Source organism: Gambusia affinis, linkage group LG01 (assembly GCF_019740435.1).
Source record: "Gambusia affinis linkage group LG01, SWU_Gaff_1.0, whole genome shotgun sequence".
Classification (NCBI taxonomy): domain Eukaryota; kingdom Metazoa; phylum Chordata; class Actinopteri; order Cyprinodontiformes; family Poeciliidae; genus Gambusia; species Gambusia affinis.
In genome coordinates, this window is record NC_057868.1 from 37,513,891 (window position 1) to 37,540,937 (window position 27,047).

The following is a 27,047-nucleotide window of genomic DNA, read 5'->3' on the forward strand; positions in this document are numbered from 1 at the left end:
TTTGATTACATTTACATGTGGATGATACTTAAACGCCCATGAAGGGGATGTACTTAAAGGGTTAAACAGAAGGAGGCGCAGCAGCGGTCAGCTCGTCTGGGTGGAGTGAACTTTAGACATGTAGTAGAGCTAATTAGCCCAACAGAGAACGTTATGGCAGAGTAGCAAAAGCTCTAAAAGACAAAGAATATCCGCGGGAAAAGGAACACGAGGCTGTGAGATGATGGGTGATGTGACTGAGGAGTCGCTGTTAAATTATTTCTTCTCTGCCGGTGGGAACTCCGGCAGAGTGAAAAATGCAGATATGCTGAAGACGTTTAAGCCCTTCATTGGCCACAGTGACCCGCAGTTACGCGGTAAGTAGACTGAATATAACATTACTAAGATGAGACCACCAGGGTGATTACACGGCGTGATGCGGTCGCGCGGCTTGTCGGTGGAGGATGAAAGAATCGTCCGCCCGCGTGCGTCTGTCTATTCAGGTTCAGTTTATATGTGGAAGCATTTTTTATAGACTATCACATTTATCTGTAATAAGCAGCCTTGTTACGATATTTGCTTTGTTTCTGTCTGCAAAACCAACATCTGGTTAGCATTAAAACGCACCCATCACTCCCCCAACTCCTTTCAGCAGGAATTGTGTCATTTCCTTCCACGAGCCCGTTGGTTAAAACATTGAGGACCCATCAGCAAAATGCAGTGTCACATGAACCCCCACCCCCCGGTTCCTCCCAGGAGCAGCTCTGAGATCATTACAAACAGCACTGATAAAATCTACTGATATTTTTGTCTACCCACATATCTTAAGATTACGCAATATCGACCTGATTCTTTGCTAGCACTGCAGTTCTACTCATTTTTGGACTCAAGTGACTAATGGGTATTGAGTAACTATTTGGATTTTTCCCGCAAACAGAAACAGTTTAAGTAATAGCATAATTTTCCCTGCTAAAAAATAGTTTCCAGTGTATGGTATGACTGTGTTAGTTGTGGGAGCCAACATAATGACTATACTGACAAAAGACAGGGGAAGTGTATTCACAATGCTTGAGCTTTTTCCCATTTTATCACAGGTACATCAGTAAAGTTCAGTGTACTTTGTTGGGATTTTATCTGATGGATAAGTTACAGCATAAAGTTGCACTTCATTGGGAAGAATGAGGACAGGATGCACAGCTGTTTTACATATTAAGAGACTGAAATGTTGGAATGATCATACCAATTAGACTAAATTCACAAAAACAGAATCTAAACACAAAGTGAACACTAAAGGGATCAACTAATATGGCAACACCTTACTAATAATAATGAACTCATAGAAAAGAACTGAAAACAGCAGGACCTATTGAACATAACGAACAACAAGATAATGATCAAAACCAAAACAGCCAAAGATTGTGACATGTCCACTAAGGTACAAGTTTGTACATGAGACATAAAACTGTATAAAAAGGCACATTAGCTTTTTTTTATTCTCTAATTGTCAGGACAATTAAGAAAATACTGAAGATGCTTGTTTGAAAGGAATACAAAATAATAAAAACTGTCCAAAAGTAGAAGAGAACAAGCAAAAATCCTTCCAGCTGTACAGCATCCAAAGACAGAAGGAGTAACTATCCAAACATTTAATGCCTCAACCTAAAAGAAAAGTTATCAAAGTCTGCAGAAAAACCAAGTCAGAATTAATCACAGAGCTACTACAACATGCTGTCATTGTGAATTGCTCAGTCCTAGAAACTAATTCCAGAGTCAAATTTAAGAAAATAAGTCCAGCAGCTACAAGTCGACTATAAAAAGACTTAAAAGGAGGAAAAAATGAGGTGTTGCAATGAATCAAAGTGTTGTCATGCCCAGAGTCCATACCTCAAACTGCGTGAAATTCTGTAGTGTGACCTTAAGAGAAGTGTGCTAAAAGAAATGCCCTTAAACCTTCAGTGAACTGCAGCGACAGAGGAGAGAGGGTCAAAATTCCTCTGCAACAACTGAAAGTTATGGCTGCTAAAGAGGATTTGGTAATGATTTAATGTTTTTTATTTCACTCTGACAGGTTAAACCTAGAATTGAACGATTCTTTTCTTTGTCTATGAGTGAATTAAGTAAAACCGATGGTCCAGGATGTTTATCAACCAAAACCAGACACATGGTGCTTAGCTCCAATTCTGCATTGCCTTTACTTTCCACACAGGCTGAAATGAAGACATGCTGTGTTTTAACCCCCTTAAATGATTATCTAAAGTGACCTTGTGTCGGCCGCATGTACAGTCCAGATGCCGTGTCAGCAGTGCAGTTGTTGACAGAGGTTTTGAGCGCTGCCATCTGACATGGCTGTCCAATTAGAAAAAGTGCTTCCCACACATTTTAAGTCTGTCGTAGCATGTGGCTGCAGCATATTTTGTTGTAATTGTAATGATAGTGTTTTAATCATAATTAAGTCCATGCATGCATGACTGGATATGGACCCTTTAATGTGGGCGCTTTTTCATCAGCTTGCTAAAACTGGGACATGGTTTGGAAAATATGTGAAGGAGGGGGTTGTTGGATTGTTTGTGGAGACCTTTGGCTAATAAATGACTAGTTTGTGTACTCTGTTACTGCGCTGGGCAGGAGGTTCTTTTGTTGGGACAGATGTAAACAGCTGCTTCCTCTAGATTTCTTGTTGTGAGAGCTGCCCAACTGTCTCGTCGCATAGCTCTCATCGAGAAAAGGAAATGCTTCACATGTCCCAAGATGGAAGCCCCGGTTTACCACAGGCATGTAGGGAATACCTATGTTTGCAAAGTGTTCTTAATCACACATCCTGCATAAGTCAGACATATCTGCTCTGAGTGGTAAACAAAAAGCTTCGACTGATGGGCTCTATCCCACAGGACAGATAAACTGAGGCTTTTGAAATGACTCAGGTTTTTGCCTCTGGGCTGCACGCAGACTGGACCATTGTTTATGTTGAGTGGGAAGATGCTTCCACGCTGTTTAGATTAAGGGTTGTGAACCCACATGGGCAGATGACATACAGTTTCTTTGCAAACTTTTTTTGGGAAAAAAAGTCACACCATGTTTTCTCTGACACTCCTGCATAAAAACAAGTGCAACCAATTGCCTTCAGAAGTCACCTAATTAGAATATTAGTAATAAGCATGTGTGTAATATATTTTTAAGTCATTATAATTACAGCTTGATGATTTTTAGAGAACCTTATGGAACAAGCAGCACTATGAAGACCAAAGGAACACACCCAGGGTATCTGCAGGTTTCAGCAAGTCAAATTGAAGACTTCTTAAGACCTTTTTAATGCCACCTTGAATGAAATTTAAGACAAAAAACTACAAATATAGGATATGGTTGTGTAATCCTACTATAATACACTACATTTGGCTTTCTACAGCATTAACCCCATAGTGCCAGGTTTAAATGTTTTTTGCACAAATGCACCTAGCCTAATACGGGTTGGCAACAAAAGTGAGCTGGTTTCGATAACAAATGTCATTCAGCCAACTGGCAATAATTTTATCCATAAATGTATCCTCTTGCATAAAAGCTAGCAAGAGTTTGATTAGCAGGCAATTAGCTTCAGCTTCAATCGCCTCGAGTCACAAAATACAATGAAGATGTCTGAGTCAAACGTTTGCCTGACGGAAATGTCCCATGAGAAACAAAAACATGCAATCAAATAGTACTGCCATGGCAAAATTTACAATCTGTGATAAACGTCTTTAAGGCCAACTTACTTTTTAAAAAATTAACTCAACACTTTTTAAGGCTTACTTTTTAAATACATGAATTTAAGATTCCCTGTTATCCCAAAGCATGGCCCCATTTTGCTTTGGGATATGAAAGCCAATCTTACATGATAGGAAGACGAACAAATCCCACACTTTGAAAAGGCCTGATTTAGTCTGGTTTAATGCATATTTAGTAGCTTAGTGTAACAACGGCCCAGTCAAACACCAAGTCTATTGTGTAGAATTGGTATCAAAAACTGCTCTGTGCCTCATGTTTTCAGATTTTTAATTGTGAAAGTTTTAAAACCGTAAATTGTTTTCTTTCTATACCATAATTAAGCACTGCTTTATTTTAAAAACAACAACAAAATAACAAAAAACATACATTGCAGTTTTTGACAAAATGCAAAAATAGTAAATGGGAATACTTTCTCATGAAACTGTGTGTGAAGTATGGTTTAACCATCAGTGCAGGTTCAAGCGTTTTGACCTCTCATATTTTTTCTGCAGCTAAATACAGAGAGGAATTCAAGCTCATCATCGACCGAATCGCTGTGGTGAAGTCAGAGAATGTAAGTGAATATTTTTACCTTTTGTGGAAAAAAAACTGTCTAGGAAAAAGTTCCCCATTAGATTTGTGAGGAATGCTGACTCAGAACTGGCATATGTTACAACCGACCAGTTAGAGGATTTAGTTTTAGGATCAGTCGTAGCCTCAGTGTTTCCTCTTGAGACTACAGCTAAATTTTTTTATGCTTGGAAAGATAACGTTTTAGGTAATGTGTTCCCATAATGACAATTTTATTTGCTGGTCAAATAAAATCAGGAGGATTTGTTATTATATGTATGTTTGATCATAAAACTATTTTTATGTTTAAGTTTTTATTTTATTTGTTTTATTGTGTTGATTTTAATTCTTTATTAATTTATTATGTTTTTTCTCTGGAATTGTATAAATGGTATCCTTGTCATATCTCTTTGTGAATAACGGAGCCTTAGATAAATCTATAAAATCTATAACCATAAGTTTGTTTCATACCTGGTAATATCTAATTAGTTTTATTTTAATGTCAACATTGTTGACATCAGCAGGCAAAGGGATCAAATACTTTTTACAGAAGCTAGTAGGGTGGTGTTTAGCATTTTTAATGTTTAGCTCTGCAAGTAAATATTTTCCCAATATTTTTCAGCCTTACAGTTGAGATTGGTTTTGTTTACAGAGATCACAAACCTCACAAGGAGCAGGATTAAAGAAAAACAATGAGGAAAATGTGTTTAAATTTGCAACAGATATTATTATTACAACTTAAGAAATTTACAGTATCATGCAACTCTAGTCCCTCATGTTTGTTCAAAATGAACCTTTTGTTGTCTGAATCCTTTATTTTATTTGGGTCACTGCAGTGCCAAATGGAAATGCCTGACTGTTGTGCTGATTTGAAGCATGTTTTCTGGTCGAGAAATTTTATCTAAAAACACAATTTTCCAATATTAAAGTTTGTTTTGCTGTGTAATTTTTGTATTGCATCAGTCAAAATTCATTGTGTCTTTGCTACAACAGACAGAGCCTCTAGCAGACAAGACTTCTCATCATCCTTTTTAAAGGCCTGTTGCACTGTTTAACCTTCAGGGAGAGAAATATCTCGTCCTAAAGAAGAAGTACAGAAACTTGCTGCAGGAGCGAGACACCAGACATCATGAGACAGACGGAAACGCTCAGAGAAATCAGAACCTGGCCAGAGTCACAGCCGCTGCGCAGTGGGATGCGACAGACATCCTGACATCTTCTCTTTCCAAGAAAGAAGAGCAGGACGAGCCAATGTCATGTGGAGAGCCTGATGAAGAGGTGAGTTGTAGGTTATTGTTTAAATTAAAATATTCAAAAATAAAATGAATGAGGTGTTACTATGCAGGAACAATACTGGGTTCTGAAATGTGCTTTAAATCTGCCATTGGTGCAGCTCTGCATGTGTCTCCTTTATGCATTTAGGGTGAACAAAGCCCACATTGTTGTTGCATTCAGCCTTTCCTTTCCAGCCTGTCAGCCTAATGAATGGATGTTTGCATTGACAACCACTGATGGAGAAAAATGAAAAGCTAGTTTGCTGTGGTGAACCCAACATAACTTCCCAAAGAAGAGACCGGGTCAGAGATTGTAGGCCTTAACATAAAGACCATATTTGTTCAACAAGGTTTTATTCACAGTTGTTCCCTGAAAGTATTTTGCATATTATTTTTGGAGTACCGACAAACTGCCATCATAATTTTGGAAGATCAAACCACCAGTGTGCTGCTGGTAAAGTGTCTTCACACATGATTGTTCAAACCCAGTACTAAAGCAAACATCTGCTGGCCACACCCAGTTTCATATTAAAGAAAGAGCAAATGAAAATGATGACGTTGATCCAATTGAGTGAACACTGTAGTCACAGAGCGGAACGATGCCGACCATGCTTTTAAACTGCATGGATGTCATCAATTCTAGGCATTTAGAGATTCATTTAAGCCATTTCTTTAGATGAAATCAGTTAATTACAAAAAATAATGTACTAGAGTTTCTCTACACCCCACAAAGGTTCAGTATTCTGCACACAAGCTCAAATACATAAATATGTTCTCACTAATATTTGGTTGAAATTGGGGGTTGGAAACCAGTGGAGTGTATTGTTCCTTTGGTGGTCTTTGTTTTTTTTTTCTTCCTCTTCCTCTTTGTCTGCTTCTTTAAGTGAAGAAGCAGACATACAGGGTGTTTTATTTTTATAAATCTCTCTATCCTTCTTTCTCCCCTCTATTCTTATCTTTTTTCCTTTTTAACTTTTGCCCCATTTCTCTTCTTTGTCCTTTTCCCTTTATTTTTATTTTCCATGTTCATTGCATGTGAAATAAACCCAAAACATTTTCTAATAATTCGTTTTTCCTCCAGTTGAGTATTAAAGCTAAAGCCATAATGCTCCACTTGTGAAAGTAAATGTGTTGGGATTCTCTTTGGCACTCAGACAGCAATTTTTAGTTCTACCCACAAGACAGAAACATGTTTGTAGTAAATAAACACATTTGCTTTGCAGATCTCAGAATAAGCCTTAATTTACTTTTTTTAAAAGCTAAAAGTTGTTTCTGATTGTGGTGCAGATTTGCTTCGTGTCTTGCATTGCGTCATTGTTTACGCTGAATGTTCTGTGTTCTAATGTAGGAACAGCAGGCTGGAACAGACAGTGTTCATCACTTTTCACACCCACCTTCTGCTGCCCACATCAATGATCCCTCAGCACTAAATAACGGGGAGGATGAGCTGGACAGAGATTCAACATCAAAGGTAAAAAGTGAATGATGTTTTAACCCTACAGACGCCAAAAGCGCCCACAAAAGTCGACTTCTACATGCTGATTCACTCTGTGAAAAACATGCCGATTTGTGTGGTTAAAATCTAGCCTGTTTTAGCTTAGCAAAAGCTTTTGATCCCAACACTATTGTGTGTTTTTGAATCAGACAGTAATGGGGGAACATGATACACCATCGCATAAAGATAGGATTGGTATTGCTTTAAGTGCAGTCATTAAAGTATCCAGATAGCGCCATCAATCTGTCCGAGCCTGGTGAAGTTTCCCATCCTGGGTTCAAAAAGTCCCAGGCTTCACTCCTGGTGATGTCTTTCTGTCAGTTCTTTTAAGTTCAAGCTTTACAGTTTTATCCTTTGTAGAAACCCAAAGATCCTACTTTTTATGTGGTGCCAAATAGATCCTCTGGTGGTTGAGTAGGCAGAAACAGAATTCATTGGGTATGGTTCTCTTCAGTTGTCCCTGGAGAGAAACAGGAGCTTGTGTCAGACTGAGTCCCACTTTACCTCCATGTACACTACAAGCACACTTTCAGATTATGTTTCTTACTGACATAATGCAGCTAGCTGTAACTATGAACCTCCCTATTAAGTTACTTTGACCACAAATCTTTTGCGCTTTCACACTATATAGGAACAAGAGAGGTGTGGCCTACAACATGGAGCCCTCATCTGCGCAAAATTGTGTGGGATTTTTCCTACGGGCGAAATGTAGTGCTTTGTATACATCACATTTGTTGCACATAACTGTACTACCCTGTAAAGTTCGGAGTGATTATGGCTTTATGATTACTTCCAAAGGGGTATTGGTGGCTAACTTCAACCCCCATTCTGGGTCGGGATCTTTTCGTTGATCATAATTTTAACAAAAACTCAGAACATATAATCTGAAAAGAACTCACTGCTTAATCTGTAAACATTTCTACTAGGGTTTCCTTTGTTAATTTAATTAATTTAATGTTAAATCATTGTGAAAACTCTTTAAAATATGATTAGTACTTAGCATAAGATGACCACTGATCTAATGCTGATTTGTCTCTGACTGGAATCATTTTTCACCTTCAAACATTTTTATTTGCAGTATGACTATCACACTTAAAATATGAGCTTTTGATTGATGTTTGTTCTATTTATTAGCCTGGGCATCTAAATTTATTAGTTGACCTGTGTTAATTGCATGTCTTGGTGCATGCACTCCAGAGTTAATTAATATCCAAAAAGATATGGGCATAAATGTGGTGTATTTTAATTCATAGGTTTTTGTGCTGATATCACTGTGAAATATTTCAGAAACATCTCAGAAAACAAAATAACATGTCAATAGAACCCTGAAAGCTCTGCAGGATGATTGACTATTTTCACAAAGGTTCTCATTACATCATTTCTTGGAAGTGTTATGAGCTGACATCATCTTTCTCAAATTTCTGGACTGCAGTGCACATGTCCAAACAGCTAACACTTGGACTGCTTTGATGTTGGTGGAACCAAGGATACAGTGACTTTAAAAGTGACTCGTCCCTTTGGATGGTTTATCCTTCTATTCAAATTAAGCATGTTTAGCAAAATTTGCCTTTTTGGCAAATGAAAAAACAAAAAAAAATGTTACTGTCATATTGAACTGTATTCAACAAAATAATTAAATCAAATAATTAAATAAAAAGATTTAGCATAAAATAAGTGATGGCAAAAATATTAACCCCCTTTAAATTGATTAACCTAATTCATCAGAGGTTCAGATAATTGGTGCTACTATTTTCACAATGAGTGAAAGGCAGAAAATACAGTGGATTTAGCAATTTATAGGAAATCCTGGAGGACAATTTGTTTCCATTTACACTGCTTTGGAGAAAAAAGTCAATGACTTGATGCATTCAGCTAAAGCTACCCAGACTGGTTTGAAGAGAACAGAATGAATGGTCCAGAGTGGCCCAGTCAAAGCCCAGACATCAATTTGATAGATAATTTGTTGCTGGACTTGAATAGGGTTATTCACAGCTGACCCCCATGAAACCTTACAGGAAGAGAGGAGTAAAATTACAATGTTCAGAAGTGCAAGCCTGTTAGTTACATCTGCTACTAATATTTATGTAATAACTTACTTGATGTTGCATATTTGTATATAATTGTATTATTTTATAGAAATCGATTTTCACTGTGACATTCAAGGATTCTCTAAAAACAACATTTTGTTGATTGATTTGTAAAAACAATAAAGAGGGTAGTACATCCCATTTTATGGTGCTGCTATTATTAACTTAACTTTGCTAGTCAAAAATGTAAAGTTAAGTTACCAATCCATTGGTAGCTTCTAGCTTCAATCTAAACAAATTTGAGGCAAGAAAAGCCTTCACAGCCCTGAGTGATTCCTTGTTTTACCCACCAGGTGGTGCCAAGTAAATTACCCAGATCTTTATACTTCAGGATGTTGTAGCAGAAACTGAGGCGACTAAGTGTGGATAAAAACTGAATTTAAATAAAGCTGCCTGTTGTTATGCTAAGCAGGAGCGTTGGTGGAGCGTGTTAGAAAGATAATAGCCATTTGTGCTCATTACTGCAAAGAGAATTGACCCACAGAAAAATAGCATGTGGCTCTCATGACCTTCACAGTGGAAACATTAAACATGCTGGACTTTGTTAATATAACTCTTAAACTGGATTAAGTGTGTTTATCAAGAGTATGACTCACCACCTTAACTGCTTTAGGACCTGCTCACTCTGCTTAGACTGAGGTCATTTATATATACTAGTAGGAATACAACACGATTCAAATTTACTAATTAAAATATATCATTAGATGTTTTGCGTGTTCAGTAACAACGTTGCCTAAAAGTAACAGATAGATGCTCCCATAAAGATTTGTTACTGAGACTTTAAAAGGTGAAAACGACACGAAACTAAATCCAAAAAATGAAATATTAAAGTTTCTTTTTTTTGTGCTTTTTAATAATGTTCTTTTGGGAGTTTTCATGCTTCAGACTTTTTGAGTGCACAACAAATAAAATCTATTATATACAGTCCTGGACACATTAATCTAAAACACACATTCTGAGTTCATTAACTTGACAAAAATCAATGCCATAATAAACATAGTAAACTGCTTTACCACAGTGAAACAAAACAGCAAAAGTCAGACTTTTGTTTTAAATGGAGTTCGAGCTTTCTGTGGTCATGCACTATTTATATAAAATGATTTGTTTTACAAACACTGGTAACATCTTAAATGTGTAATTACAGAGCATGCATAACTTACATCACAGCAATTGTAAACCCACTTAAACTGTCTCATGCATTTTTTATTTTAAACATCTTAAACTTATTTGAAAATATACTAATTATTTATTGCAGCGTCAAATTTCCTTTTAAGTCACATTTTTTATATGTAGCATTTCCATAACAATTGAAGGTTAAAAAGTAACTTGATTATGTGAGGAAATGGCACTATGTGCCTGAAAATGCATAATGCTCTCCTTTTAATAAGTTCAAGTTTTTTATGAACACAATTGGTGTCAAGAAATCACCTAAATATTTTACATTGAGCCTTGAAAAAGCATGATGGATTATTTTAGTTTTGACAATCTACATCAAATAGGAGCAGACGTTACTCTTAATAGCTGAAGACAACATTTCTAGTTTTAGGCCAGAAGCTGTTGTGGTTTTAATAAAATGGAAAAATGCTGAGAGAACATTTGAGCCCTCTCTCTCTTTCCATCCTTTCATGACCACCAGTGTTATTTTGTTTCTTTTGCCTGTTATTACTGGTCTCTACCAGAAGGGATGAAAAAAAAGTACTTGTCAGAGTGGAAAAAGCTAGATAAATACCGAGCCTCCACTTTTCGTGTTCAGAATGTTGACATGTGGCAGTTGGGATGGCAGACATTAAAGGACTCACTGTTTTACCATCATGCCGCTGTGTGATCTGAGAACAATTTGCGAGTTCGTCAAAAGAGTCGAGAAGAGAAAGAAAAAATTCCTATTCCTATTTTCCATAAATCAGCCTAATGACAGTTTTCTAAACGGCTGGCGTTTTCTCTTGAGCTCTAAATGGATAAAAAAAACTTTTTTGTCTCCTTTTTTCTTGTTAATTATTAATCGAATTGTTATTTATTACCGCCTAAGTGTGAAAGCATCACCTCTGTCTCGCTCTCTCATTACCTCCCTATCTGTCTGACACCCCTTTGGTCGCATCACATCAGCTGGAAAACATCACAGCAGTGTGACCAGTGTGTGTCTGCCCCAGGACAGCTGTGTCAGAGATCAGCTTTTTTTGTCACAGTTGAGTAATGCTCTGGTTTGGTTTGTGTTTTCAGTCCGAGTCGGAGCATGACGAGGAGTCCACTGGCAGCATGGGCTCCGCTTCTGTTGCCGTAAGTCCCTGTAATGCCTTTTCCAACATTCTTCCCTCTGCTTAATATTTACCAAAGAGGTAAAACATATTAACAGTACAGTTCACAAAGTCAAAGTTGCTCTACTTTTGTCTACATTCAGAATGACCTTTTTAAGGTTTGCCTCTTGCAAATAAAACCCACCTTGCCAGTGGTGTTGGTCCCCGTTAAACAAATATGAGGAGTAAAACTTTTGAACTCAGCGGAGCGTGATCGTGGGTGTCTCCCACTATGTGTCAGTTGGCTCTGCCGCTTGTAGGAAATGGATTAGAGGTTTGTGGTCTCAGCATTGTCAAAAAGAGTCCCCGACAGGATGTGTGTTTCTGTTGCAGCTGGATCCTACAGAGAAAGAGTGGATCTACCACGCTGCCAGCGCTCGAGTGCCTGACCTCTCGCAGTTGCTCATGCAGGAACCCTCACTGGCAAATAAAAAGGTAGCACCTCCTTATGACCTGGCTTATAAAGAGCAACTGCAATAAATCAAAGAAATAAAACTGGGATTCTTTGTTTTGGAAGTGTGAGTGTAACAAATAGGCTTGGCAAGGTTTTGTGATTAACAACAGGTTGCAGTGATTGGTCTGACAAGAAGGATGTACAGAAAACATTGAGGTGATAGGCCAGATTTGCAGAAAAGTTACATTGACTGGTGAAAATTGCATGTTTGTGCAAAATTTGCAACTGATAAGTAAATCTGCAATAACAGGAGGGACTGACTAGTGCATTTTAATCACATATCAGCTTAATGGTGGCTCAGAAACTGTTATTGTGTAGATATACAGCATTCTATTCAACATTAAATTTGGAATTTCTACTTGAAAAGCAAAATTCTGACATTCTTACTTATGTGAACCTTTTCTGACTGAAAGTGTAACACATCTACTTTACCTTGTAGATTTATATTTATAGATGTGCATTGGGGTGAAGTTTCAGTACATAAAGGTTTAATATATTTGATTTATGTGGTTTTTCTGGTTTTCAAGTGATTTAATTAATCAAGTAACTAAGTTCAGTTTATTGAGTGTCTTTCGGTCATTGGTTATTAAAGTAGGTACAAAATGTCCCAATAAACTGGTAGATGACTCTTTTTCCTGCCTGAACAAATTGGGTATGAAACAGATAAAATTGCAAATGTGAGAAATACAGATGGAATGAAATGATCATACACATCTCTTAGAAATTTTTTATTGGTGAATATGTGCGATTTGATTAATTCATGGTTGTTTCTTTTGTTTGTTTTGTTTCTTGAAACCAGGACTTCACCTCTGTGAGTATATTGAGGGATTTTTAGCATGCTGCAGAGTTATTATCTTCTCTGTTCTGGATTCTTGTTTAACCTGAAGTTTTTCAATCCAACATTCTGACGCATAATGGCTGCTGATCGTGACCATAACCACTGCTCTCAGGGGGTAAGTTCCATCCATAATTTTAAAAAAAGGCCTCATCCATTCAAGTTTACTATCTACTGTCTTTAACACTTTTCTCCCGTCTCAAACCTGCTCTTTACTTATCCACCGCCAACAGTCCTTCTCCTCAACTCTCCTCAGAGTATCCAGATCACGCATTTCAAAGGTCCACTATCAAAAGGATTATGAAAGATAGCTTTTTAGCTCCTGTGGCCCCCTGACAACCTAAATCCCTTTATTTGTCTCCCAGTGCGCTTAAGAGATTTGAGCTCATGTTTGTTGTCCCTCCCCTCGTGTCACAGTTCTCACACCGTCCTGTGGCCATGGCAGACCACCTTCTAAGAGTCGCCCTAAGCCTCTGCCATCTCCACCATGGACAAGATAGCTCGGCTGCCATTGAAGTGTTGGGAGCTGGGGAGGCGGCGGGGTGCAGATTAAGGAGAGTCTTAATGCCTCACAAAGACTTTGCCCATTTAAAGATAATCTGAAAGTAATAGAGCAGGCTGGGATTAATTGTAGAACAATGATGCATGTGTCCCTGGGAAGGTGCTAAGTCTCCCTCAGGGCTCTTTGATGTTTCAGCCCTCAACCTGACACTGCTCAGCAGAGGTGGAGATAACACAGGGAGATACCGAAAATCAAAACAGTAACCAAAACGCTCCTGAACAAAACCTAAACACTAAGAAATAGAACATTTGACCTGATGCTATCACTGCCAAGTTTTATAGGAAGGAGTAACAGTCCAACACATTACTCAATCTTCATTCAGCTCACCTGAGTTTATACTTTTAGATCCAGCTGTCATTACAAATCTCACAGCTATAAGTCTATTGGGGACTCTACCAACTCGATAGATATAAGAACTTTTCTTTTTGATCAATCTTCTTTGCAAAATCTCTAAAGCTCAGTCAGATCTATGACTGTGTTATTGGAGCCATTGTAGATAGAAAAAAGATTGAGTAAATTTTCACCAAAAAAACTCTGACATTTTGCAATTAATCTCAGAAAACATCTAGGAAAAGGAAATGTCTGAGGTCCAAAAGTAGAAAAGTTACTCACAATAACTTAAGACATTTTCTAGAATAAGCGTGCTTATTTCTGAGATTCAAAAGTTAAAAATATGCTAATTTTTTGGGGGGGATATTAATCATAAGTTTTGTATAATTTCTTTTCTACGAAAAAAATTTTCTATAAACTTTTTTGTAGAAAAACATTTTTTGTAGAGTCTACAAATTTTTTCATGTAGAAGAAAATTTCCGACTTACCAATTTTGACAAGTACAAATTTTTTTTGTCTGTGAAGTTGCTAAATGTAGCAACAAAGGCAACAGTAAGGTGAACTTTTGTTAAGCATGAATGTGCAGATGAGTCCTGATGTGATTCAGCTCTCTTGGAAGAGCAAAAGATGACAGTGGCTGATTGGTTGCATTTCCATTGACCACATAATTGGACAAATTGGAATTGTGAAAATAAATTTGCGTAAGGGAAACATGTCAGTTTTGAAAAACTCAAATTTTTTTGACAAAAAAGTTTTTCACCTGTATTGAAATAAGTGTATTTTGCAAAACTGCAATGGAAATCCATTTTTCTCATCCCACGTGTCGTATGATCAACAACTGAATACAACTTTTTAATTGTGAAGAATTTTTTATCCGTTTTGATTCAAATTCACAATTGTGCACTTTTTTGTGTGGGTCTATAAATACTTTGAAGTTTGGAGTTATTTTGAAGTAAAATGTGAAAAACCTCAATGAGCATGGATATGTTTTGGCACATTTAAGGCTTTAAGGTGGACCAACTTATCGGATCTGAATTTAGTTCTCATCAAAGTTTCACCATATTTTTCTCTTCCTCCATGTGACGCATGCCTCCGTTCCTGCTGTGACGGACTTCCTCCCACAAACAGTTTGTAAGTACATCACTTCCCCATCAATCCTCTCCATCTTTCCTCCACATCCAGACCAGACAGGTCTTTGTGCTTCTGTCACTACGAGTCCTCTTTGGCCAATCAGCAGCACTGAGTCTTCATTGGGAGACTCAGTGCTGCCCCCTGAGTGATCCGACAGCTGGGTGGGAGTGAGAGTGGGGGGAACAGGAACAGAAACGAGGGAACAAGCATCCTGTTTTGGGCCTCATACATCATTCCTGCTCACCGGGAAGCCCAGCCAGCCGCCTGTCAAGCAGCACTTTGGATGATCTGTCTTCTGATGTGACACTGAAGATCAGGAGATATTCCAACCACGCTGCGTCTGTCACAATCTGAGCTTCTGACGCGTCAGACAGAGCCGTACGAAAAACTACTGTTTCTGTTATTGGCTGCTGGATGAGCCTGTTTTACATGATTGCGATCAGAGGTTGTAAAGAGAAAAAGACTCGTTCAGACAGTAATGAAAGAATCACTATTTGGCTTGTGCTTGCCACACAGAAAGGTAAAATAAGAAAAACATCTGTCGCCTCAGTTTTTATCCCTTTAAGCTGCACTCAGTGCCTATAAAAAGTTCTCACCCTGCTGGATGTGTTACCATTTTTATTTATTTGGCAAATAAATCAATGGGGTGAATACTTCTTACATGCATGGGATCATACGATATATTTTACAGGCTAATGCAATGAACAGCATGCGGTTGTACAATATTATCATTGGATTATGAAAACAAGCAAATTGTAATTATCCTGAAGGTTAGTACCTCAGCTTCTATGGCAGAATGATGTTTTCTTTAATCTAAAAATTGTAATCTTAGGTTAAAGAGACAAAGACTCAATTTCAAGGCATTAAGTTAAAAATACTCACATTTCTTTTATAGCAACTGAACATAGTTACTTGATTGTGCTATAAAATGACTCTATGTGTCTGGAAAACATAATACTGCCCCTCTAAATAAGTTACTGCTTTCATCTTGTTTGGTGCATAAACCGTGGAGCTGTTTCTCAGCAGCACATGCTCAGTAACAACTAGAGGTCGAGGCTTTTTCATCTATCCACTGTTAATATACAATTGTGAAATGGTTGCTGTTTGATTTGCTGTGTGAAGGGTCAGATGGCAGAAGGGATGGATGTGGTTACTGAGCTGACATTTGCACCTACACAGATTTCACCTGTCGATAGCCCATAATTACACATCTCTGAGTGTGTAGGAGAAACAGGGGATCAAAGCTGCGGTTCAGCAGGTGGACATGGTGGAACTCGTGTTGTCTCTCTGCCTTATTGCTTCATGTGTGTTTTTATTTTCACATCCGAGCATCTTTCGCGCGCCGCCGTCTGGGTGTGTCTGTTGTGCGAATGGAGGCTCGGGTTTCCGTCCTCGACTTGTGCTGACAGTAGTGCTGTGATGTCTGGGTAGGTCTCCCCTCCCCGGGGTCACACTAACATCATCAATCTTTCTGTGTGGTGACAGGCGGCCAGGCCCTCCAACTGTGAGCACAGTGCTGTGTTGTTTTGTAATTAGGCTGCGTTAGATGGCAGGAAACCTTCCCCTTTTCTTACCGCTCCTCCATGCATGGACTCCTCTCTACATACACCTGGACCTCTGACCTCTGACAGCCAATAAGACGCATGGCAGCTTGTAAAAATGCTACAACAGTTGTTACATGTGTAACACCTTTTTTTTTTTTATCCCTATTGCAAACAGACCGCTCTGCACTGGGCCGCCAAACATGGCAATGAGAACATGGCCGTTCTAGTGGCTGACGCTGGAGCAGATGTCAACACTAAATCTGTAAGTAACAGTTTTAAAGAGAGTTTTTTGGTGGATCTCTTTAAACTTAATGAAAATCTATTAAAGTAAATGGCTTTGTTTGAAACAAAAACTTACAGACTACTTTGCTCTTATTAGGTCATGTGCTACATAATGCAGCACAAATTTCTGTCTTTTATTGCAATTTCATGTGGTAGAACAATGCAAAATAGTACATAATCATGAAGTGGAAGAAAAATTATCCATGAAATAAATTTCTGAAAAATGTGGCATACATTGATTCACAACCTCTACTCTGATATCCTTAAGCAGAGGCAGGCACTGCTGTCTAAAAAGCTACTTGCACTAACCCCAAAGCACTAATTATCAACATTAGTTCTGCTAATGCTAAATTGTTATACAAACAAGCTATTTAGTGGAAGCTAGTGCTAAAGCACTAAAATCGATCATGTTATATCATCCTCCAAAGGATTAAATTTGTTATTACACACCTATCAACCCGGTTGCGCTTCATGAAGTGTTTCTGTGGAACAAACCTGCGCTCGTAGTTTCAGTATAATAGTCATTAAGTCTTGCTAACTCTAAGGTAATAGTCAATAGTCAATCGTGTGCTAGTGTCCACTTCCTGTATTTGGAGAGCTCTTCGCTTGCATTCACATATGCATTCGAACCGCACCAGATATCACTTCAGCTAAACCAATATGTATGTTTTTAGGCTGACCAGAGTTCACTTTTTTGGTCCATATTAGAGTTCGATTGCACATTCACACCTCCCAAAATGAACCAGGCTTTCTAGACAAACTGATTAAAGTGGACTAAACAGGACTGGCGTAAATGCACCTTAAAAAACGTACAAATTCTGCAATTGCAGCAAAATGTGGTTATAAAATGAAAAATTCCAATGGACGCCATATTTTTCAAATATTCTAATAACAATTGATCATTTTCCTTTTGTAACACATCTGTTTTGTATTTTGCACGGATCACATAAAAACAATTAATTACACTGTGGTTGTAATGTAGCTTTATTTAAAAAAGTTAGTATTATGTTTACTTTTGCAAGGCACTGTATTCACTGTATTAGAGGGATATTTCCTGACAGCACAACAGCCTTCAGGCTCCAAACATGCACTTAATCACACAACCACAATAGATTCCTTGGTAAACATGCTTGATCTCCTTAAACAGTGGAACAATATAGTGAGTGTTCTGCTAAGGTCAGACTGTACAATATTAATTCCTGCTTCCCACCTCAAATAAGAAAGTCAAGTCCAGGCTAAACTGTTTCTCTACCTCCTGCTCCTCACAGCTGTCCTATTTTATGCTTGGTCTGATTGGTCCTGCTCACTCTAAGGTTATAGATAATATTTTTATCATCTGGAAACATGCAAATACAAGTGGAAGTCTGCTGTTTTGGACACTAAAAGTGTCACTGCAACTTTTTCTTATCGAAGCAAGGCATAAGCTAAACTTGCACATTTCCATGTGTGAATAAAATCCATAATTTAATTTAAACTAGTAGCAAAGTTTAGATTAGATTTATCTTTCATTTTTTGCTTTTTTCAAACATGCATTGTAATTTCTACAAGAAAAATGTGAAATTGGTAAAATTAAGCTCCAGTTTTAACCTTTTTCCCTGTAGAAATATAAATTTAAAGCAATTAATACACAGACCTTCATGTTTAAAAACTGACCATAACTCATTCTGCTATTGCAGATTAATATCTATGATTTTTAAATATTCACTTCATCCTGTTTGTGCCTGTCATCTAAAATGTGTGCACACAGTTTGTTTATTTTTGCGCTCTTTGCACTGATCTAATTGCGGCGCTCTTCTCTCTTGCAGCATGTGAGTAACCAGCCTTTCATCTGGCGGTGATGGGGATGTGCAGTACAGTAGGCCGTTTGACTTGAAAGGTTGCTGCGGTGCCCCCATTCTGCCCCCTGTGTGATGTAATGCTCCTTAAAAATCCCTGTGAAGATCCAGCTGTGCAAATGGATTACAGCAGAGAGCGGTGGGGCCGCAGGAGGACGCCGCTAATAAATCATGTCATGTCATGTTAATTGTCTCCCAAAACAGAGCGCCTGTTTGCCAGCATGCAAGTCCACGGCTGTGCAATTTTCAGCGAATTACTGAGCAATTATGTTTTTATCATTATCTGGTGTTTCCATAACCTTTCCTAATTTGTATCTTTTTTTTCCATGATGTTTTCATTGGATGCATTTGGACATGGAAAACTCAAGGGGGTAGGTACTAAAACCTTCCATTACTTCAGCAAAAACTAAAGCTTTAACCAACTCTTTGTTTGTAACTGCTGTATTTAGAGGTTCTATATGTTTAAAGCTTCCTTATGAACGTTTTTGAGTGTTTTTTCTTCCCCTGCAGGGATACACACCTCTGCACATTGCAGCGTTGCATGGTCATCATCACATTCTTGATCTACTCATCGGAACTTATGGTAAACATTTAACCACACTTTAAATTGTGCAATTTTTACATTTCACTGCAATGTCAGTGTTGCCTTACCAGCTGCTCGGCATCGGGTTCCAGGAAGTGTTGTTTGCCTTCAGATCGCAGATTTTCACGATAAGCCATTGGTGTAAGGTGTCAGTAAAGTAGATTATCTGCGGCCTGTCTTTCCTGACCGCTGTCTGTGTTTTGGGGATTTCTTTCTCATGTTATCAGGGGCAAAAGAAAACGTCCGCGACTACAGCGGTCGTCTTCCTGGCCATTATCTGAACATCAAAGACCCTGAAGGTCCCCAGGAGGACTGCGACCTGCGTGAGTGTTTCGTCCCTTTTGCCTGGTGAACTCTTTGAATTAAAAATGGCTTTGAGTTTTAATACTTATAGAGATCATCTCAGGTTTTTCTTAATATTTGTTTCTAAAATGTTGGAGATTTTTTTGTTGTATTTTTTGTATTTGAACTTCAGACAGAGCTGATAGTTTCGTGAGATTTTTTTTGCCTTTGCCAGTTGAAAAAGAGCTCACAGTGTGAGAGAGAAATCACTGTCTTAAAAGTCTTCATGTAAGGAAATATTATTAAAAGGAACTGGAATTTTAATAAAAGAGTGACAGAATTTTTTTTACATTTTGAAACCTTGACATTTTCTGTTTTGATACCAGAAATTGTTCCCTGTCCACATGATGGTATTATTTCAAATTATGTTATTTAAGATAATTTTTTTTGTATTTTACATTTAAATTTATTTTGATTGCAAAGTAACTCTGATTTCTCAGTGTTGAAAAAGTCTCTTGAATTCACTGGATTATTTGTGACCTGACGTTTAAATTCTGTCTTATAAATAGTTTATTTAATTATGAATTTGACAAATGATCTTGAACTTTATGTAAAACAGCAACATAATTAAGTGAAACTAATTTAAGGTAGAAAACATCTAAACTGATGTCTTAGAGAACAACTATTCCTGATTTCGATCATTTTGAAGTTTTCAGTTTGGCTTTTTGCAGATGCCATTTTGAGTTGATATATTTGGCATTGTTTAAGAAAATTTACAAAATAACCTCCAACACTGAGCAGAACAAATTAATCTCTTGATTGAGTTCAGAATATCCATTATATGAATTAAACTTTGGCAAAAATGTTGCTTCTCTGAAAGTAAAACCAGTAGCAACCATTATGAAGCATTTGAATGATGTCACATTCAGAATCCTGACAGATGGTAGTTTCGTTTTGATCCTGCGGATCTCCATCGACTACGATCTCTCGCTTTTCTCGGTTGCAGAATTTCAAGTCGCTCAGGCCAGGGAGAGGAACAAGAACAGGAAGTTGGTGTCGTTGTTTCACTCCAAGAAGAAGTGGGGCTCAGCGGAGGAGCTGGCTCCGATAGAGGAGGAGAGGACGGCGTCGCATCAGCTCGCCCTTCCTCCTTTCAGGCCCAGAAAGTTCTCCCGCTGAGGAAAAACACACATTTAACAGTCCTTATTCACACACACACACACACACACACGGACCAAACAGACGCATAACCTGAAAACACTTAATAACACAACTAGAAGGCAATATGGAACAAAGATGCTGCAACGTTAAGTGCAAATTTGAAAGTGCTGCTTTATTCATATGTACATTATGCTATTCACTGAAGTATTTTGAAGCTTGCAAAGTTTTAATGAATGTTACTAAATATTACTTATGATGTAACGTGTTACGTGGTCATATCAGTTCAGGCTGCAGGATTTTCAGAGCTTAATATTTTCATTTAATGTAATTTGGGAGAGGTTGGAGGTGAGTGGAAAACATTTAGTTACTGATTATGTTCTGGAATTTAGTTTTCTCTGCAGATGCTAACTAAGACTGTCAGTGTTTTAGTTTCTTAGGGTGTCCTGAGTTCAAAATCTGATCAGGAAAACATTTTCAATATTTTTTTTAGATAAAATTTGCAGGGAATTAGGGATTGTATAATGAATGATGAGAAATTAACCCACAATTCTGTTAAAAATGTATATTATAGTTATATTATAGCTTTTATAGTTTGTTGCTACTTTAAGCACTCATTAAAATTTTTGTTCCTAAAATATATGTGAACATTTTGCAACAGATAGTATCCACTTATAGCTTTAGCTTTACAACGTGCTGAGTTAGGAATTCATAACTTAAAAAAAATAAACCTAAAAATAAACCTTTAGTTTGTGACAACATGTCAGAAATGCTGCTGTCACAAGGATTAAATCTGCTCCAGATTTTATTAAAGACAAAAATGTATTAGAGTTAAAACATTTGGAGTACAATTGCAACCTTGAAGTGTTATGAGAAAAACTTCTTTACCAATTTAACACAAAAAGGCAAAGTGGAAAAAATTCAGTCTTACCTTACTTTAATACTTAACCTTTATTCAACTTTACTCTAAATATATTTAAAAAATGTAGCCTTTTATTACAATGTAATAAAAAATATTCCACAAGAACAATCCTAACAAATCTGGCCTCTGGCACAATGAGGAAGCCAACTCTGCCCTATGAGTCATTACTATAATTTCATAAACAAGACATTTTCTTTGGGACAATTTTGGGGAAACTTTTCTGATCTTTGCAAATTGTTGCAAAGGAACATGTAGGTCAGAGTTTTCAAAGACAAGATTATTGAAAGTGTTGCATTTCAGTAATTAATTTGCATGTTTAGCATTTTATGGCATTGTTGTTCTCTGTTACTTAGAATAGATTTCATAAAAATGTCTTTCCATGTGCTGTACATTGAAGTTCTTGTCAACATTTGTAAAACTAAAAAGCACTGTTCTGACTTTCATTATTTTAATTTATTTTAAAACTGAAATACCATTTTTTTGCAGTTTGCCTTATTAATTTGTGTAATCTGAACATTGTATACTTTTGTCCACCATATTTATATCATAAAAATATTTTTGAATTAAACTTTCTTTTATATAGAACTGATTTCTAGTGTTTCTTGACTTTGATGCATTAACAGTTTATTTTTAAATACCTCGTGGACAGATTCAATCCAAAGTTGCTGGAATCCGCAGCATCTTCAGATTTTATTATTACTTTATTTCCTTTGTTTCTACCCAATAACCTGAGATTCCGAGCAGCTTTGATCTCATTTTAACTACCTGACTTTGCGGGCTGCAGATGGAGTAAATATGTCCCCCTCCGACCTTCCATACAGCTTTGGACTCCTAAATCCTGATTAGCTGAAAAAGGGGCAGCACTTGCTTTTGGATCTTAGATATCAGACGACACAGAGGGGAACAGAGGCAAGTGTTTTTGTGCTTCATTTTTGAAGCGGGGATGTTGGAGGGATAAGAGGGGAGTTTCTGTAATAGATACTTATCTCACTGCCCTCAAGCCCCTCAAACAAAGTCCCCCTCTGAAGAGATTATAACCCAGGGAGGGCACATTAACTTTAATCCCATGCTTTGAGGCCTTGCACCCCCACACCAGGCCTCTGCCCCACTTATTTTAACCCTTCTGTTGTTGTGTTGGAGAATGGGGGGGGCACCTTGTTTCTAGTGCATGTATGTGTTAGTTCTGTGGCTACACATGAGGGTTAGGTGTGTGTGTGATTGTGTTTGTATGCAAGGCGGGAGGGTGGAGGGACTGTTTCAGTTCCACGCTGACTCTAATGAAAAGCATTGAGGGGTGCATACTGCTGTGTAACTGATTCCCCTCTCTGAGGAGATTAGGCACTACATTGTTGGTTTGGCTGCTCATTTCCATGAGAGCGCAGCCTCCCACCAGCGCCTGCTCAGCTTTGTTATTTTGAGTTGGGACAGCACTGGGCCCAATGTCCCGGGCTTCCTTGTTGCTATTGTTTTACAAATGGCCAAAATGTAGATGTCACGTCACATATGCTCAATAACCTCATTAGCTACTCTCTGTGAGGCTATAGACGGAAAATAATGGATGGATGAACTTCACTTTGTTCACTTCACGGGATTCAGGTATAGTAACATGAATCTCATAATGTTCTGCTTTCATGTGAACTTACATAATAAACTTTGGTTTGTGTAGTTTTAAAGAGTACAATTTCTACTCAGAGGTCAGAATGTCAAAGTTTCAAAATGCACTGGACGTCTACTTGGAGTTGACTTGGAGTCCTGGAGCAATCCTTACTAGTGGTGAAACTATTAATGATGACTAATCATAATTGTCAACTAATTTAGTAATAGATTACTAAAAGAACAATATATTCAGAGAATTATTAAGCCACTGGTGGCTTAAGAGCTGCAGGTTGTAGACTTCTGGTCTAAATATTTTAATTTTATTAGATTAGACATTTATTTGTATGTGAAAATTGCATCTATTTGTCTTCAAAAATGTATTAAGATGGTTTGCTAATAACTAATTGTGTTCCTTCCTCAGAGCTGTCAGCATGTCATGACAGTCTTCAGTCAGAGGGTTTTTCAGATTTGTTGCTAGACTGACTGCTACCAGAGATTCTTGCCCTGATAAATAAAGTAGCTTTGAAATGAATTAACTGACATCTTATGAAGAATCAGACCGGGTATATTTGCAACAAAAACCTACAACTGCTTGAAGAAGCAGGGAGCTAACAAGCTGATCTGTAGTGACAAACTCACCGGGGGTATCAGCACTGACCAGGGGTACAGGAATCAAGCTGTGGAGCTCTGTGTAGGGGTCCCATCAGGCGGGGCCCCACACTAAAGGCAGGAGCACCAGCTGTCACAGCGGCCCTTCCAGTCCAAACCAACGCTGGCTGTCACTCACCCAGCGGAGGGCCGTCAATCAACCTGCACACAGGAGGGAGCTGGGAGGCGGGCCGCTGGCCGGCCTTAAACAAAGACATGCTTACATCTCGGACCTCTACTATTTTCAAAGAATGATAGAGTGGCCCTGATAAGAGTAATGACAAAGGATAAAGAGTGGAAGGGGGTCTAAAAAGAGGGGGGTCAGATAGTAAAGAGGTGGGAGAGCTTGATAACATTCACACTTTGCTTACATCTCCCATTTGTGTCGGTAACCCCAGGAAAATCCTATTAGGCAGGAACAAGGGAGCTGCATGGAGAGCAGCATGTAATTACAGATAACTGAGTCAGATGCTTCCCAGTGAAGAAATTCTCCCCAAACGTACATTTTTTTTACAGGCTTTTTTGATTTTACACAATACAGCTCAATAAATGAGCAACTTTGATTAACTCTAAATATGCTATATATGTTATAGATTAATCACACTGACAATAATAATTTCCATGTGTTTATTTCTGTCTTTTTTGATAGCTTTTCATGAAAAAACATCATTTGGTTTTATAGAAAATAAGAAAATTGGTGAAGACCAAATAGAAAAGGGTTTTTAAAATACAGAAATATCAGTCGGCTCAAAATAATCTTCATATATTTTACTACATATGAACTCAGTATTTGGTTTTGAACCCTTTTGCAAAAATCACTGCATCAATGTGGTATAGCGCCTTCAGCTTGGATGCATTGTTGCCTCTAGTGTCTCTAGTTTTTAAACTTTTCAAGCCTTGTCAGCAGTTATTCCTGTTGTTTCTATATATTTTCCTTACACTAAACTTTCTATTAAAGATCTTGGATACAGCACTCTATAAACATCCATCTTTTTTATGTTACCACCCTGATGGAGGCCATTAATTACTGTCTGTTGGACAATCATTAAGTCATCTTTGAAACTGAATTATCAAAATTGCACTCATTGCAGTAAATCTATAAAATACAACAACTTTATGTCTGAATTGAATTATGTCAGATCAGAATTGTTTAACCCTGTCCCATCCTGTAGTTAAGGTGCATGAGGCCTTGTCATGTTGCTTTGATTTAGCATCAAGTCCCACAAAAGTAAACTAACAAGCAAAATGTGTCAAAGACGGTGTGGATTCACTGCCAGCTTTTGTTGTCTCATTCACACCCACCTATGAGCTATTCTAATTGCATGTTTAGTTCCTTTTGTCAGCCTGCAGGTAGGGGATGGCCTTCAACTGAGCTCACACCTACAGCTATTGTCCTTGTCTGTTTGCCAGATTGCTTGCACTATCGTTCTGCATTTATCCAAAAGCACAGCTCTTTGTTTGGTTGATCAGAACATGGAATCTGCAGAGGATTTGCAGATAAAGAAAAACACGGAAAGCACAGTTTCAACACGGAGCGCCGGCTTACAGAGATAAAACTAATTTCGTAGTCTTTGCTATCTTGCAGGATCTCTTCAGTCTCTGAAGACGGCCGTCTTCCATTTGGCCACTTTTTCCTCTCCTGTAAACGACCAACATCCCAACAACAAACAGGTCAGCCGAAACCTGTCGGAGCAGGACCAACACCTGCATTGTGGCAGAGCTGGCAAAAGAGGAAGAGAATGAAAGAAGTTCTACAACAAGGACAAAAGCTGCAGCCTTGAGCTGTTTGGATTGGCAGATGAAGATTAGCAATGCCATAAGCCTTCTTTCTCTTTGCTCTCTGGTCAAACCCATTGTTGCTCTTGTACAAATTTGCTTTGGGCTATGTGGACCCCACCCTAATAAATTCCTCCCCTCCCTTCACCTTTACCACGTTTTTTCTGTTGCTACCACAGCAGCTCTTCCTCCTTGCGTCACGGCCTTACCTTCCTGTTTGGTCTGTGAGACGTCAGAGAAATTAAAAACAAATGTGAGAATATGAAACGCCAAGCCAAAAAAAACTATATGGAAGGGTCATCATGAGGAGCCGGTGCTTGATCAAAATGCTCTTTTTCCATTTTAATAAAACTCTTGCATGAAAAATCTGTGAAATGTTTTAGCTGAGTCAGCAATGTCCCTTCTTCACTTTTTCTTCATGAATATAAATTAAGTTAATTTTGAGGCTTTTATTTAACACTAGTATCTAGATATAAAAAAATCCCTTAATGATGTCTAAACAGATTTAAACACAGAACAATTTTGTTCAGATTAAAGTTCAAGATACTTTATACAGAACTTGTCCTCCAATGAAGTACAGTGTTTAAAATGAAGCACATCTAATGCAGGGGACAGGTATTGGACATATTTCCATAAATGCATGCATTCAATACTTTATGAAAATGCTTTTTTTCTGTCATACAAAATCAAGTCTAATGATATTCCGGAAAGAAATATAATTTTTGAGCCTGTTTAGTCTCTTTCAAATTACTATGCCAACTTTTTTACTTTTTTTAAATAAAACCAACATGTGTAACATTTGTATTTGCATTTTACAGTTGAAGGTTTTTTAAGAAACCTAATAAAAAAATAAAAAACTGATTCAATTGATATTATTCTGACTGTATTGGATGGGAAACAATCCAATGCAGTCAGATATAGCTAAATACAATTTAATTCAGTTGAATTTTTATACAACTATTATCAGTTAGTCAGGAAATCAGCAAACAGAATCCAGACTTTGAGGACAATCAGAAGGGAAATATTTCACTTTTAACTGGACTGAACTTTCAAAACACAAGAAATTAACTAGAAATCAAGGCATTAAGAAATTATTTCTCAGGTGACTTTTTAGGTTATGAAGTTAAAAGGTGGCTCCTTGCCTCTGAAATGTTGCACCATCAAAGCATGGTAAGCAATCACAGCTTCTTTGAAATGTGACAGTTATTCTGCAGACATGAAAAAGGAAACATCAAGGGTTTCTGACTTCAGAAACGAACTGCACTTTAAATAGACACACTATGCATTAAAGTTCTCAAAGTTTAGGAGCTCAACAGGCAGAAATCCTCTTAAAGATAACAAAAAAAAAAATCTTTTATTTACTTAATCTAAAGCCTGTTACTGATGAGTAAAACCAAAATATTAAGGTAATAAAAAATAGATAACTGTAACTATTTTCTATTTGAATGTGTTGTCAAATTGGAATCTCTATTCATTTTCAATCAGAATAAAAAATATTTATGACATTTTAAGCTAACTGATTGAGATAACATCAAGGTATTTATGGATGTATTTTTTAATCAACATTTTGAATTAAAAGTTCGCAAAAGAAATAAACAAAATCTTCGACGGATTAAATTAAAGCCCATTAGCAAAATTTCTAACATAGCTATATATATGTATATATATTCTCGGT

At 37.5% G+C, this 27,047-nt stretch overlaps 1 protein-coding gene across 2 annotated transcripts; it reads left to right on the forward strand.

Moving 5' to 3' along the window:
- Positions 1–86: 86 nt before the first annotated feature.
- On the forward strand, positions 87–21,940 carry LOC122833141 (ankyrin repeat domain-containing protein SOWAHA). 2 transcript variants are annotated; one of them, XM_044120481.1, is made up of 14 exons: positions 87–356; positions 4,230–4,291; positions 5,350–5,565; positions 6,910–7,032; positions 11,361–11,417; positions 11,768–11,869; positions 12,688–12,699; positions 14,744–14,746; positions 16,466–16,552; positions 18,378–18,380; positions 18,776–18,778; positions 18,918–18,990; positions 19,218–19,313; positions 20,279–21,940. In XM_044120481.1, the coding sequence occupies exons 1-14, from the start codon at positions 221–223 to the stop codon at positions 20,449–20,451; spliced, it is 1,146 nt and encodes a 381-aa protein (XP_043976416.1). In that variant the 5' UTR covers positions 87–220; the 3' UTR covers positions 20,452–21,940. The 2 variants fall into 2 exon arrangements, with proteins under 2 accessions (XP_043976416.1, XP_043976425.1); XM_044120490.1 differs by lacking the exon at positions 14,744–14,746 and having other exon boundaries at positions 20,279–21,937.
- The last annotated feature ends 5,107 nt before the right edge of the window (positions 21,941–27,047 follow it).

What these genes read in the sequence shown, in the direction of transcription:
- LOC122833141 (XM_044120481.1), top strand. Translation starts at nt 221, where the DNA reads ATGATGGGTGATGTGACTGAGGAGTCGCTGTTAAATTATTTCTTCTCT. An exon ending in TGGGCTCCGCTTCTGTTGCC is followed by an intron (nt 11,418 to 11,767) that starts GTAAGTCCCTGT and finishes TTTCTGTTGCAG; the next exon opens with CTGGATCCTACAGAGAAAGA. An exon ending in CCAGGAGGACTGCGACCTGC is followed by an intron (nt 19,314 to 20,278) that starts GTGAGTGTTTCG and finishes TCTCGGTTGCAG; the next exon opens with AATTTCAAGTCGCTCAGGCC.